We start from the raw sequence: 14,334 nt of genomic DNA on the forward strand, positions 1-14,334 counted from the left end.
GCTCACCCCATCCCTGCCCTGCTCTCTCCACAGGGGGAATTGGGCCCTCCGGGGATGGCCGGGCCCCGCGGCCCCAAGGTAGGGGATTCCTGGGATGGGGTATCCCTGGATGGGTGTCCCAGGGTGGGTGTCCCAGGGTGGATGTCCTGGATGGGTATCCCTGGATGGGTGTCCTGGCATGGGAGGCTGTCCCAGGCTCACCCAGCCTGGAGTGGTCTCCTCCAGCTGGGATGTGATCCCAAGCCACCCCAAAAGCTGCAGAGGCTGGCTCAGGGGTGGGAATCCCTTCTGTAGCCCTTTGTGTGCTGTAAGCTGCGCACTCTGGAGCCCCTCAGCAGCTGGGAATTCCCAGGAGAGGGTTTGATCCTAATGGCAGCTCCCTGTCCCCCCTCTGCAGGGACCCCAGGGCTTGCAGGGCAGGCGTGGCCCCCCTGGCCCCAGGGGCTCTCAGGTGAGTGGGGCTGTCCTGGGCTGGGTGCATCCCCCCAGTTCTCTTCCAGGAGCTGCTGGGATTTGTCCCCCATGGATTTGGGAAGTGGATGGGAAATCCTTGACCTTGGGGGTCCTTGTGGCCCCCCAGGAGTGGGCGGGTGGAAGGGCTGTGTCCCCTGGGTGAGGACATTGTCCCTGAGGTGTGAGGCAGCTCCTGGGCAGGTTCCTGTGGGCTGGGGTCACATCCACAGAGCTGGACAGGGAGCCACATCCCTCTTTTCCCAACATCCCCCTGCCTTTGCTTTTGCCAGGGTCCAGCAGGGCTGGAGGGATTCTCTGGTCCCAAAGGAGACACAGTAAGAGCATTTTATGGGACCTTGGTGGGAATGAAGCCCAGGTTGGAGGGATTTCCCTGGAAGGACCTGACATGTGGGAATGAGGGGGTCCCTGTCCCTGTTTTTGGAGGGGAGAGGGGGCAGCACTTCCAGCTGACCTCCCAAATGCCACCTGGTCACCCTGGGGAGGGCACATGGAGGGGCTGGGTGCTCTCATGAGCCCTCTTCACTCTGGGACAGGGACAGGAGCCAGGGCACGGCTGGGGCTGGGCCAGGGCAGCTCAGGCTGGAGCTCAGGGCAAGGCTCTTCCCCCAGAGGGTGCTGGCACTGCCCAGGCTCCCCAGGGAATGGGCACGGCCCCGAGGCTGCCAGAGCTCCAGGAGCCTTTGGCCAGCGCTGCCAGGGATGCCCAGGGTGGGGTTGGTGGGGGTCTGGGCAGGGACAGGGGCTGGGCTGGGTGATCCTTGGGGTCCCTTCCCGCTCAGATCAGTCTGTGATTCCAGGATTCTCTTGCAGGGTGCAGATGGTGCCCCTGGGGTGAGGGGACAGCTGGGACAGCAGGGCCCTGGGGTAAGTGCATGGGAAGGGGGTGGCTGGATGTGGGGTGCTCTCATCTGTAGTGGAAACAGGCGATCCCCCAGCCAGGGAATAATGTGCTCTGACTCCATGATTCAGAAGGCTGAACAATTGCTTTATTGAACTATATTATATTGCATTAATACTATATTAAAACTATACTACAGAAAGACCCGTGACTGAGACAGCCAGGACACAGCTTTGAGTGACTGGCTAATCACTCAAAACAACTTTCACCAGTGTCCAATTAACAAATCACTTTGGGTAAACAATCTCCATAACACAGTCCACATGTGCAAAAACAGGAGCAGTGAATAGAGATAAGAATTGTTTTCTCTTCTTTCTGCCTTCCCAGGAGAAGTCCTTGGGAAGTTGTGCCTGCTGCTCTCTGTGAAGAGAGCTGTGGCCACACTCCTCCTCCCCCTGGCAGCCCCACAGAACCCTGCAGGGAATGCCCTGTTTGCCCAGCTTCCCACAGGGCTGCTGAGATGCCAGCCACGTCCCTGTGGCCACACTCATCATCCCCAAAGCTCCTCTGCCCCTCCTGCTCTCAGCCACCTCAATTTTTATTCCTGCCCTGTGGATTTATCAGCAGAGATGGGCCAGCCCTGCTGATCTCTTCCCTGGGGCACCCTTTTCCCAAGGGATTTGGGTGCTCAGATGCCCTTTCCAAAGGTTTGGGACAGCCTGACCTTCCTCCTGCCTGGCCCAGGTGTCCCTTCCTGTGTCCTGGGACCCCAACCCACAGAGCTGAGGACTGGGGCTTGAGTGGGATGAGGGATGGGATGTGGGGGTGCATTTGGAATCAAATGAGGACCTCAGCCTCACCTTAGGGGCAGCCTTGGGAGGGTTTGTGACTCTTCTGGTCCCTTTTTGGGGAACAAATCCCACTGGGGCATCTCGAGCCCAAGTGGTGCCCCCATTTCCCAGCCCATGCCATCCCTGTGCTGTGGGTGGGTTGTCACCTCCAGGAGCACATGCAGTACTTCCCTTTGTGTTTTTCTCTTTAACTTGCATTCTCTGTCTCTCTCTGAAGGGTTTGCTTGGCCTGCCAGGTGCAAAAGGCGCCCAAGGAGAGCAGGTGAGTGATGGCATCCATGGGATCCTGCTTTGGAAGCAGGAGGGCCGTGGCTCAGCTGCCCAAAGCTGTGGCTCTGTGTCCTTTATGTGTGCCTGGACTTGATGTTTGAGTAGGTGCCAGCTGGAGCTGTTTGGGGAGGCAGAGCTGAGCTTGGGCTCCTTTTGCTGGAATTTTCAGGCTTGGGAGTGTCCTGAGGGGTCACCTGCCTTTGGGAGCTCAGGGAAGTGGGAATGCTTTGGCCTGAGTTAAGGAACACAGCAGTGAGGATAAGACACTTGGTTTTGGTGGTGCCAGCTGGGAGCTGGCACTGGCATGGGCTGCTGGGCTTGGTTTGGTGGGGATTGAACCCAAAAGCCCTGGAGCCAGATCCAGCAGGTCCCTGCTCCCAGCTCAGAGGAAAGCCCTGACTGGAGCAGGGCAAAATTCCCTTTTTTTGGTGCCAGATTAAGACACAGCTTGCACCAGGGGGTTCTCACTGTAACCTCCACTGCTGCTGCTCTTGCAGGGCTGCCGAGGTCCAGGTGGAGCCAAGGGAGATCTGGGAGCCAAAGGAGGCAAGGTACCCATTCCCAAGCCTGTGGTGCCTCCAAATGCCACCTGGGGGTCCCTGCTCACCCTGCAGAGGGGACATGGAGGGGCTGGGTGCTGGAGTGAGAGCCCTCTTCACCTGGGACAGGGACAGGAGCCAGGGCATGGCTGGGGCTGGGCCAGGGCAGCTCAGGCTGGAGCTCAGGGCAAGGCTCTTCCCCCAGAGGGTGCTGGCACTGCCCAGGCTCCCCAGGGAATGGGCTCATGGAGCTGCTCCCTCTGTTGCTCAGATGCTTTAGCCAGCTGTGGGTGGCTGTGGCTGCCCAAGGAGCCTGGGCCCTGCTGGGTTCTGGGGTCTGTGGCAGCCAGGCAGCTCATTCTGTGCTGATCCCACCCCTGATCCATCCTGCCCTGCTCCATCTCACTTTGGCTGTTCAAACAATGAATTTCCCCATTTCTGGTGGCCCGGGGACGCTGGGGGAGGAGGGTTTGGGGTGCTCCCCGTGCCAGTGATGGGTTCTCCAGGGGAATTCCTGCCTGTGGATCAGGGAATTGCTGTCCCTGCTTTGTGACATCCTGTGTTTTGTTCCTCCAAGGGCCCACGAGGAGCACAGGGAGCAAAAGGCCCTCCAGGAGCCCGGGGCCAGGGGGGCTTGCAGGGCTTCCCTGGCCCCCGAGGGGCTGCAGGGCCACGGGGACCAGACGTGAGTGCCACTGCTGGGCTGGAGTGTCATGGGGGGAGCACACGTGTGACCTGTGTCACAGCGTGGGCACAGCCCTGAGGGGGGCAGGCAGTGCTGAGTTATGGGATCTCTCCCAAGGGATCCCTTTAACAGCACAGGGAGCTCAGCCCAGAGCCCCAGCCTGGGGGCTGCAAACCGAGCTGTGCCCTGCCTGCTCCACACCTCTTCACCCCAAAATTCTCTGCGGGGTTCACTGCTGCCAGGGCAGCCTCAGGCAGAGGATTGCCAGCCCTCCCCAGCTGCCTCAGCCCAGCAGCTCTGCAGGATCCCGCTGAGTCCCTGCTCCGGGTCAGCTCCTTTGCAGCTTTTGGGAGCAGAGGGTCCGTGGATTGCCCATTTTGTGCCCCTCTCTGACTCCTGCCAGGCTCCTGGAGCCTGTGCTGGCAGCCTGAAGGGCTTTGGGAATGCTCTTTCCTGCAGTGTGTGCTCTGAGAGAGCTGTCTGGGAGACTGAAGCCACCTCCACATCCATGTTTGAGGCTGCCTGCTGATCCCAGCTTCTCAGGAAAAGGAGGATTATTTTCCCACCCACATTTCCAGCCTGCAAGGGGATGCCCTCCCACTCCCAGGGCTTTTGGGATACCTTCCTGGCTCTGCTCTTTTGCTCTCCAGGATGAGTAACAGCTCCTCCCACCTCTCCAGGAGCTGGGGATGCAGCAGGAATCCTCTCCTGCCTTGTCCACCCTCCCAGGCACAGGGGCTGGAGCAGGCAGCAGCCTTGGCACAGCAGTCCTTAGCATTGCCTTTAATTTGTCCACTAGGGAACAAAAATATTCAACCATGTCGTTTTGGGCCACACCAAACTGTTGAGATTTTTCTTTCTGCCTGGTTTTAGCCCTGGGGGTGGGGGAAGTCCCCATTGCCACCAAAGCTCAGCTGGTGCCATTTATTAATGTCACCTCTGGTCACACTCGTGGTGTTTTTCCCTACACTCCCCTGGGATCTGCGGCTGTGTTTTCCCTGGCTGATTCCTCCCCTCTCTCCTGGCAGGGGGAAGAAGGTCAGATTGGCCCTGCAGGGCTGAACAGCAGCGAGGGACCCAAGGTCAGCGCCAGAATCTGCTGCTTTCCCAGGGGCTGCCCACTGCCTGGCATGGCAAACAGGGATGTGCCCACCCTGCCAGGGTCCCAGCACCAGGGGCACCATCCTGGGGAGGGTCTCCAGCCTCTTGGCCCCCTCCCTGTGCGTGGCATCCCCTGAGCTGCCCCTGTAGATTTGCAATGTCTGTGTTTTGCTTTGTGTGGATTTCAGGGATGCCAAGGACCTGACGGCCCCAAGGGAGCCCCAGGACCACGGGGAGCCCGGGTAACTAACGGGGTGCTGGAATTTGGATCCTGGAGCATCTTTGGCTGTGAGGGATTGAAACAAGCCTGGATTGAAACACCCCTTGCTTGGCTTGGGATGTGCTGGGGCAGAGCACATCTTTCAGGCACCAGATTTTCCTCCAAATGTGCAGCTTGGCCCCTGGCAGAGGGATGGTTTGGTGATTCCTGGTGTTTTGCAGGGCCGCGTGGGGCAGCGTGGGCTGGTTGGAGTGCCTGGACTGCCTGTAAGTAGAGGATATCCCACATCCCTGTGCTGCCGTGGGGAGCTGCTGGCTCTGGGACATGGGAGCAGCATCCTGGAATGTGGCCAGACCAGAGGGTCAGGAATTTGAGCAGGAAAAGTTGGGGATGAGCAGCTCGGGCTGTGGCACGTTGCATTTTGACAAACCACCTGCTCAACGCCACGACTTCCTCCAGAATGCTGAGCACAGAAAATTCCAGGAAAGAACTTTATAAGGAAGCTCTGTCATTCAGAGCTGAGGCTGGTGAAGGAGCCAGGAATAAATAGCTGGGGCAGGAGGAGGGAAAACCCAGCCGAGGTGTTCCTGGTGGGAACAGCTTCCCTCCCACATTGATGTTATTTCCCATCCCAAGGTGGGATGGAGCAGGGAGGAGCTGCTAGAGCAGTGTGGGATGAGCTGTGCACTGAGGAATCCACAGCTGCCACTGCTGATGTCCCACAGTGTCACCCTGAGGGGTGGGGGCAGGAGGAGCCCTTGTGGGGCCACCCTGAGCCAAAACTCTCCTTGCAGGGCTCGCGGGGCGTGCCGGGAGCGGAGGGCGCCGAAGGAAAGCCTGGTACACAGGTTCCCATCCTACATCTGTACTTGCCTGGGGACAGGGTGCTGGGGCGTGTGGATGGGGCAGCTGAGCCCATGGGGACACCCCCAACCTCCCATCCCATGGCCACGTGGGACAAGACCTTGATACCATCAGTGGGGACACTTCCCAACCTTCCACCCTTGTGGCTGTGGCTGACCTTGATGCCATCAGTGGGGTCACTTCCCAACCTCCCATCCTCGTGGCCATGTGGGACAAGACCTTGGTACCATGGACTTTGCCATGATGGGGACTGGGAGAGGCTGTTCTGCTTCCCCATCCTCATCCTCGTCCTGCAGGGCCACCCAGGGATCGTGGGCAGCCCAGGCAGGAGGGGACCACTGGTGAGTAGAGCTGATTTTCTGGCCTTCCATCCCTCTGCTCAGCTTTATCCCTTTGGGAATGTGCTTCCAAAGCGTGTCCATGGGCAGCTGGAGGGTGCTCCTCTGGGAGGGTGCTGAGGGAGGGAGGATTGGGAACAGGGCAGTGGGATTTCCCTGGCACTGCTAGCCTGAACAAAACAAATCTAGCAGCAAGACTGGGGCTGGCAGCAGGTTTTTCCCTCTGCAGGATATCATATATTTCTCTTCCCTCTGAAATTTAAAAAAAAAAAATCAAAAAATAAAAATCTGGCGCTTCCCTCAAGAGAGTGGATGAAAACTGGGTCAGAGACAGCCCAGAGTGCTGCCAGCATCACACAGAGTGTCTGGGGGCATGAGTGGGTGTTGTGTCTGTCCACACACAGCCGTGGTGATTCCATGAGGAATCCAGGAGCTGGATTTTAAGGAAAAGCCCCGGTGCTGCCTCGACCAGGCTGGGCCCTTCCCTTGTGCTTTGGGTGGGGCTCAAACCCAGGGCTGTGTCTCTCCACCCTCCTCTCCTGCCTTCCCTCCATGGCTCCTCTGCTGCCCTTTCCTCCAGGGATTTGCTGGTTTGCCAGGGGGCCGTGGGCACGCCGGAGCTCCTGGATCCACAGTAAGGAAAAAAAATGTTCCTCTGCATGAACTGTTGTGTTTTTCTAGGTGGGATGTCAGTGGGGCTGGTGCTGTTGGTGGGAATGTGGGGCTTTCCTTGGGAATCGGGGCATCTGTAGGACCTGATCATACCTGGCTGATAAAAGACATTAAAAAGCCTCAGTGGTGGAAATAACTGGGGCTAGGGAAGAACAGAATCATTCCCCCAGGGAATCAGCCTGCTCCAGGAACTGTGCAGCCTCCCTGAGCCTGGCAGGGTGTCCATGGGGAATGGCAGCTCATGGAAACCCTCCATGGCTCTGGGTCCTGGAGGAGATCCCAGTGGCAGAGGGTGGCATTGCCCAGGCTCCCCAGGGAATGGGCACGGCCCCGAGGCTGCCAGAGCTCCAGGAGCCTTTGGCCAGCGCTGCCAGGGATGCCCAGGCTGGGGTTGTTGGGGGGTCTGGGCAGGGACAGGGGCTGGACTCGATCCTTGGGTCCCTTCCAGCTCAGTGAGCTGGGATGGAGACCTGGAACCACGAGCTCAGTGGGGGCTCAGCAGGGCTCGGCTTCTCTCAGCCTTTGACTGACACCTCCCCCCCAAATAATCCCAAAGGGCTCTCCAGGAAAGCCTGGACCTGATGGAGACCCGGGTTGCTTGGGCCCAAAGGTGAGAGCTGGGGTTTGGGGGGGCTGGTTGGGGCAGTGATGGTGCTCACAGCCCCCAGAGGCTCTGAGCTGCTCTGGGGGATCCCATGGACTCAGCCCAGGGGCTCCTCAGATCCTGTGGGATCACTGAGGAAGGGAGGGGGCCTGACTGCATCCTGGGACTGGGGGTTTGCTAATTCCCTTGTTTTTGCCTGCCAGGGGCTGCCTGGGAAGCCTGGCTTGGAGGGGCCACAAGGAGCTGTGGGCACCTATGTAAGTGATGGAGCTGCCACGGAGGGGACACGGCAGTGGCCGGACTGGGAGGAGGCTGCAGGAGCTTCCAGCTGGGCACTCACCACCCTCCCAGGGCTCCTGCCTTTCCCTCAGCCACCTTCTCCCAAAAATACAGCGATGCCAGGCAGCCCCAGCTGCCTCCTAACCCCGGGCTCTTCCCAGGGCTATCCAGGACCTGCTGGAGACCGCGGGAGGTTGGGACGCAGGGGAGACAAGGTAGGGATGGGACACCCCCTCCAGCACTGGCAGCACTGGAAGCATTTTTGGGATGAGTTTTGAAGCCAGTGGATGGGTTTGGAGGTGTCCACAGCCTCCACCAGCCATGGTGGGAGGAGAACAGCTGGATCTGCCCCCCACAGCTGGTGACCCATTGGCACTCTAGCACCTCCTCTGTCCAAACACCTCTGTATTGTTCTAAGAGCTGGTTTTTGTTTGTTTTCATGTGCTTTTTAAAGAAGTTTTTGCATTAAAACATACAGAGGAAAGGAAATCCTTGCCTCCTAACAGGGAGAAAGGGGAGCTCAAGGTCCGCCAGGATTTCCAGGAAAAGCTGGTCCAAAGGTAAGCACTGTTTGCTGCTGTTCTGGGCAGCTCCAGCCCCTGGAAAGCACCAGGTAAGTTCTCCATGCTGGGCTGGGAATGGGGAAAATGGGAAAGCTTTGCCATAGGGTGTGGAGACCCCGAGAGGCATTCCCTGGGTTAGGGAGACACAAGAAGCTTCCCTCCAAAGCTGTCAGACCCCATTGTCTCCTTCCCTTGTTCCTGTGTCCCTGAGCCACACCCTCCCTATTCCCCTATTCCCCTCATCCTTGTACATGCCACTGTTCAGCCCCTGCCTCTGGGTACACAAACACCTGGGCTCTCCCCATGAGTCCTGGCTTTGGACCCCGACCATCTCACAGAGCAGCTGAATTAAACATCTGTGGATACAATGCAAACACCATTTTTTCTTCCTTACCCTGGACTTTATTAGCAGCTAGTTTGGCTGCTACAATAGAGAACTTTTGCCAGTCCTGCAGTTAAATCGGCAGGGGCTCAGCCAGGGCTGTGTCACCCATGGTGCTCTTGTCCCCCAGGCCCTGCCAGGTCCCCCTGGTCCTCGTGGTGCTCCTGGCTCCCAGGTATGGCTCTCCTTGCTTGCTCCCTGTATTCCTGGCTGCTCTGATCCCTCTGCATGGGTGTGTGACCTGCAGTACCTCCCCTGTGCTGCCTGCAGCACGGATCCATCCCACAGCCCTTGCTGGGAGCAGGCAGGAATGACCCTGGTCCCACTCCCTGCTGGCTGGGCTCTGTCCTGATGCAGCACAGACACTGCTGAGATGGTCCCATACTGTATTTGCAGGAACCCCTGTGGCAGGGAGGAATGATGAATCTCACTCTATGTTCTCAGAAGGCTAATTAATTATTTTATGATACTATATTATATTAAAGAATACAGAAAGGATACTTACAGAATGCTAAAAAGATAATGAAACTCCTGACTCTCTCCGGAGTCCTGACACAGCTTGGCCCTGATTGGCCAAAGAGTGAAAACAACTCACAGCAGAACCCAATGGAACAATCACCTGTGGGTGAACAATCTCCAAACACATTCCAAAGCAGCAAAACACGGGAGAAGCACATGAGATAAGAAATGTTTTCCTTTTCTCTGAGGCTTCTCAGCTTCCCAGGAGCAAACTCCTGGGTGAAGGGATTCTTCAGAGAATGTGAATGCCACAGTCCCAAGACAAGGGGATTTCTGTGAGCAAAGCCTCCCCAGTCCCAGTTCCATGACACACTGCTGAAATCCTTCTTTTCCCAGGGCAGAACGGGTGACCCAGGTCCTCGAGGGCTCCCAGGGCTGCCTGTAAGTGCAGAGCTGCACCTTGCTGGGCTGGGGGGATGTCCCACAGGGGACAGGGATGTCGCACAGGGTGGGCATTTGTAGGAGCCACGGTTACTGGGAATTTCAGAGTTTCTGTGCTGACAGGCACTGACCCCCAGGAGAACACTGCAGTGACCTGAGGCCGTGGGGAAGCTTCCAAAATGGAATGACAGAACTGGGATTGTGGGTGTGGAGTTTGAATAGAAATGTCTGTCCTATATCACAGGGTGGGAATCTTATTAAAGTTTTGGGATATAGTGTTATATATATATAGCAAGATGGAGGTTTTAGGGCAGAGGCTGGTCCTTCTTCTTCATTTTCTTCATAGTTTAAGTAGTATTGTGTAATTAGATAAAAAAGTCTGCATTGTGGCCCACAGGTGGTTGGTTATTAGGTTAAAAGTAAAAATAATTTAAGTGTCATTTCTTAATTAGATAGTTTATCCTTAAAAAACCTTGTAGAAAGAGAAATACAGTTCCATTTTTAATTTGTTAGAGTGAAGTACTATAGAACTCACAGTTTGTGAGACTATAATATAGATAAGAACTAATAAACATCTGAGTCCAAACAAGAAATACTGTCTCACACATTTAATCCTGACCCTACAGCAAAAAAACCAAAAACCTCAACAGACATCAGTGCCCACTCCAAGGCATTGTCATCCCTGGGGTGGTTGTGGGGCAGGAACACCCCAAACCCTGTGTGTGGGTGGTGACAAGTTGGGATGGGGGACAGCAGTGTCCTACACCTGGAGCAGGTGGCACCTTTGGACCCCAAGGGGACCCAACTGCATCAGCCACGGGGCTTTCCCTGGCGTAGCCCTCCCAGAGCTGAGTTTTGGGCGCCTGAGGGGTTTTCTGGCCTTGCAGGGTGTTCCTGGCACCAGAGGGCTGGATGGCATGGCCGGGAAGCCTGGTTCAGCTGGAGAAAGAGGCGCTCCTGGAGCAGCTGGGGCTGCTGGCCCGCCTGGCTACCCGGTGAGAGCTGCTGGGAGCCCTCACTGATCCTCTCAGGAGGACAGGGATCAGGGATTTTCCTGCAGCTGCGCCTTTGGGGAGCTCCCCGAAGCACCTGCAGGAAGGGAAGGAAAAGGGAAGCTGTTGCAGGGGGCTTGAGGAGCTGGAGCGTGGATTCCCTTCCCGTGGCCATGGGTGCTGTGTCAGGACATCCCAGACCCCCCTCGGGAGCTGCAAAGGCTCCTGAGCTCGGGCCGAGCCCCTCTGCTGATGTGGGGTGTTTGTTCTCAGGGCCAGGAAGGTCCAAACGGACGTGAAGGACCTGCAGGGATGAGAGGAGAGAAGGTGAGGACAAAGGAGAGGATTTGGTTTCCCCAGGAGCTGCCCAGAGCCTTGGGCTCACCCCACGGACCTCCCTGGGGCTGGGGGGCCAGCACTGCTCCCAGCTTGGCCCCATCACTGTGGGAGGGGGATTTACATCTCGGGGAGCTGCAGAGACAGAGCCACCACGGCTGCTTGTCCTGCCTTTGTGTCCTCTGCAGGGTGAGGTGGGAGCTCCCGGGGCAGCCGGAGTGCGCGGGCTGGACGGGGAGCAGGTACAACAGCTGGGACCTGTGTCCCCACCCCCGTGGGGCTGCTCCAGCCTCCCCCTCCCCAGTTCCCTGCTCCAAGGATGGGAAAGGATGGGAGGAGGCTGCTGAGCCTCAAAAAAAGCCAGAAGGGTAAAGCTGGGCCCATGAGCTGTGCTAGGGCTGGGCTTTTCTCTCCTCCACAGGGACCACCAGGACCGCCGGGAGCAGAGGGTCAGCTGGGGCCCAAGGGGGAGCAGGTGGGTGCTGGGGGTGGTGCTGGGCTCACCCCATCCCTGCAGGGTCACACAGGCACCTGGATCCATGGCAGGTGTTTGAAACCCCCCCCAGCATCCTCATGCCTGGGGACTGACGTTGCTGGGCATGGCAGGGGGGTCCCATAAGGAAACTGGATTTTCCCAGTATGGGAAATGATGGTGGGCAGAGCCAGGCCCAGCTGGAAAAGGCAGCCAAGAAATCATCCTGGTCGTCTTCATCCTATCCAGGGAGAGGCAGGAAGCTGTGGAGCTCCAGGCATCAGAGGGAGCCCTGGGGAGCCAGGGGACGAGGGGACAGAGGGGCCACCAGGACGGCCTGGGAAGCAAGGCAAGGAGGTACGTGTGGGATTGTCCCCACAGGGAATGCGAATGGTGCTGCCTCTGGACCCTGGCCATGCCATGGCTTTGCCCACAGAGCCTGAGATGCTCCCATGGAACCAGGGGTTGATGCTTTGGGGTCCCCGTGCTGGGCAAGGTGTGCTCAGCATTTTGTCCCCACTCACTTTTGGGGTACAGGGTCACAGCTGGGGTGATCTCCCAGCCCCCGTGCCTTACCCAGCATCAAAATCCCGGCCAGGGGAGGGTGGAAAAGCCCATGGAAATCAAAGCCCAGCTTTTAACCTACCCTGGGATGGGCTGGGGAGCAGCTGCTGTGTCTGATGTGGGCATTTCCCCTGGGCAGGGTGACACTGGTGACACTGGGGACCCGGGCGAGCCAGGACTGCGGGGACGGAAGGTGAGGGGTGTCTCTAACTCTGTCCCTCTTTCCAGCACCTCGGGAACACCCCTGGCCTGCTGCTCCATGGTGGGGACAGAGCAGGACAGGGGTGTCCCCATGGCTGAGGAGCAGCCCAGGGTGACCTGCTCTCTGTGGCACCTGGCCAGAGGGTGACAGAGCTCACCTCCATGCAGAACTCATTTATTGCTGTTCCTTTTCCCTCTTTGTGGTGACACTTATCTCCATCCCTGAGCAGGGCAATGCTGGCCCCAGGGGCCTTCCTGGAATTCCCGGTCCAGGAGCTGCCCCAGGTGAAATTGGAGGGAAAGGCCAGAAGGGAGAGAAGGGCCGAGAAGGTTTGCTGGCAAGTACAGCTGGGGCTGGGCTGCCTCACCCTCCAGTGTCCCCAAAGGCTGGCTGATGGCTGCCGAGGAGGGCACTCACCCCTGCTGGGAAACCTTGGGCTCTGGGAGCTGCAGAAAACCCTAGGAACTGTCAAATCTCCATAATTAGGGAGTTTCATGTCTCACAGGCATGACACCAAAATTGGGTCTTGCTGGCACAAAAGGAAGGTTTGGGTTTGTGGGGCACTTGGGGGCAATGCTGCCTGCAAATTCCACTGCCAGGCTGGGAACACGTCTGTCTCCCTCTGTGTGCCAGGGCCAGGGCGGTGTCACTGGAGCTGCGGGACCTGCTGGAGCCAGAGGATGGTTTGTAAGTCAGATCATGTCCCCTGTCCCCTTCCAACCTGTCCCAGACCTGCCAGGGGACATTTGTGTGACCGGGAGCACTGGGAGGGGACATTTGTATGACTGGGAGCACTGGCAGGGCCCATCTCTGTCCCAGACCTGGTGAGGGGACATTTGTGTGACTGGGAACACTGCCAGGGGACATTTGTATGATTGGGAGCACTGGGCAGGGCCCCATTTCTATCCCAGACCTGGCAGGGGACATCTGTGTGACCAGGAGCACTGGCAGGGCTGAGTGACCCGGGCTCCTCTGCTTGTGCCCTGAACAGGGGGGGACAGGACTCCGAGGTCCTCCTGGGCTCGACGGTCCCGAGGGAGAGAAGGTATGGAGGGATGATGGCTCCAACCCTTCACCTCCGGGTGAAACTCCCTTTTCTGGCCTCTTCCCAAGCTCTCCTGGTGGGAATGGGCTGGCACAGGCTGCATGGGTGTCCTGGGCAGGCTGGTGGCACGGGGACCTGCCATGGGACACCCCTGAGATCCAGAACCAGCAAGGCAGGGAAGGGTTTTCCACAGACAAAGCTGTTTCCCTCCTTCCCCAGGGAGACCCAGGGCCACGAGGCGTGGATGGACCTGCTGGGGCTGCAGGATTCGAGGTACTGATGCCTGGAATGTTGCAGAGCTGGGAACTGCCAAAAGCTTCCCCAGCTCCTCCCTATTTCCAGTACAACCCAAGGGATTTATTGCCCCTTCACTGGCCAGGTCGGGGGGCTCAGAAATGAGGAGGGGGTTTAGCACCTCATACTCAGCACTGATCCCAGGACCCTAAAACCCCAAACTCCCAGTATTTAAACCCCTAAAATCAGACCCTTTCCAGCACCCAGTGGTGCCTCATGGAAAACCAGCTCCTGCTGCTGAATCCTGTTCACTCCCACGTGGTTCCAGTGCTGTCTTGGCCAGCTGGGTGTGGGATGTGGGACAGGATGCTCAAAGTCCCCTCAGAGGTGAAGGACACAGGGTGAGGGGCTTTTTCTGAACCCCCATGTCCCCCCAGGGACAGGCTGGAGATGACGGAGTGAAGGGAGATGGTGGCAAGCCCGGCCCAGTGGTGAGTACCAGCTCTGCCCCCAAGAATTCCCTTGGGAAAGCAGTTTGGTGGCATTTTGGGATGTGTCTCAGCCTGGGGGTGGCTGCAAAGGGAGCTCTGCCAGCCTGGCTCCCGGCTCTGGGACTGAGTCACTGCTTCCTTGGATTTCCCACAGCAAAAGCTCCTGAAAGGAATTTTAATAGAGCTGTTAAAAGCTGTGCCAAAGTGCCAGGGCTGTTGCACAGGTAACCCTGGGCTGCTGCAATCTGCCCGAGGCAGCTCCAGGGCTCTGGATTTGCCCCTCCTTGGAGCAGATCCACAGGTGTCCCTGTGGCTCCAGGAGCTGCCCAGAGCCTGGAACACATGAGGAGTTCCAGGATGGGCATTATGGGCATGGCAGAGAGCCCCAGATGTGTTATGGATACCCTGAGCTCAGCTG

General features: G+C 58.0%; 1 protein-coding gene across 3 annotated transcripts in view; it reads left to right on the forward strand.

Moving 5' to 3' along the window:
- The window catches only part of LOC135283180 (collagen alpha-1(I) chain-like), an 81,805-nt gene that overhangs the window by 59,733 nt on the left and 7,738 nt on the right, over nucleotides 1–14,334 (forward strand). For 2 of the 3 annotated variants that reach the window (XM_064393707.1, XM_064393708.1), the window contains 30 exons: nucleotides 34–78; nucleotides 398–451; nucleotides 744–788; nucleotides 1,285–1,338; nucleotides 2,381–2,425; nucleotides 2,931–2,984; nucleotides 3,550–3,657; nucleotides 4,686–4,739; nucleotides 4,947–5,000; nucleotides 5,200–5,244; nucleotides 5,773–5,826; nucleotides 6,139–6,183; nucleotides 6,761–6,814; nucleotides 7,409–7,462; nucleotides 7,660–7,713; nucleotides 7,897–7,950; nucleotides 8,242–8,295; nucleotides 8,811–8,855; nucleotides 9,536–9,580; nucleotides 10,468–10,575; nucleotides 10,846–10,899; nucleotides 11,097–11,150; nucleotides 11,330–11,383; nucleotides 11,630–11,737; nucleotides 12,084–12,137; nucleotides 12,376–12,483; nucleotides 12,780–12,833; nucleotides 13,138–13,191; nucleotides 13,411–13,464; nucleotides 13,863–13,916. In XM_064393707.1, coding sequence (XP_064249777.1) covers nucleotides 34–78; nucleotides 398–451; nucleotides 744–788; nucleotides 1,285–1,338; nucleotides 2,381–2,425; nucleotides 2,931–2,984; nucleotides 3,550–3,657; nucleotides 4,686–4,739; nucleotides 4,947–5,000; nucleotides 5,200–5,244; nucleotides 5,773–5,826; nucleotides 6,139–6,183; nucleotides 6,761–6,814; nucleotides 7,409–7,462; nucleotides 7,660–7,713; nucleotides 7,897–7,950; nucleotides 8,242–8,295; nucleotides 8,811–8,855; nucleotides 9,536–9,580; nucleotides 10,468–10,575; nucleotides 10,846–10,899; nucleotides 11,097–11,150; nucleotides 11,330–11,383; nucleotides 11,630–11,737; nucleotides 12,084–12,137; nucleotides 12,376–12,483; nucleotides 12,780–12,833; nucleotides 13,138–13,191; nucleotides 13,411–13,464; nucleotides 13,863–13,916 — 1,773 coding nt within the window. The remainder of the gene's footprint in view (nucleotides 1–33; nucleotides 79–397; nucleotides 452–743; nucleotides 789–1,284; nucleotides 1,339–2,380; nucleotides 2,426–2,930; nucleotides 2,985–3,549; nucleotides 3,658–4,685; nucleotides 4,740–4,946; nucleotides 5,001–5,199; nucleotides 5,245–5,772; nucleotides 5,827–6,138; nucleotides 6,184–6,760; nucleotides 6,815–7,408; nucleotides 7,463–7,659; nucleotides 7,714–7,896; nucleotides 7,951–8,241; nucleotides 8,296–8,810; nucleotides 8,856–9,535; nucleotides 9,581–10,467; nucleotides 10,576–10,845; nucleotides 10,900–11,096; nucleotides 11,151–11,329; nucleotides 11,384–11,629; nucleotides 11,738–12,083; nucleotides 12,138–12,375; nucleotides 12,484–12,779; nucleotides 12,834–13,137; nucleotides 13,192–13,410; nucleotides 13,465–13,862; nucleotides 13,917–14,334) is intronic. The other variant, XM_064393709.1, reaches the window with a different exon arrangement.

This window comes from Passer domesticus, chromosome 18 (assembly GCF_036417665.1).
Source record: "Passer domesticus isolate bPasDom1 chromosome 18, bPasDom1.hap1, whole genome shotgun sequence".
In the NCBI taxonomy this organism is placed as follows: Eukaryota; Metazoa; Chordata; class Aves; order Passeriformes; family Passeridae; genus Passer; species Passer domesticus.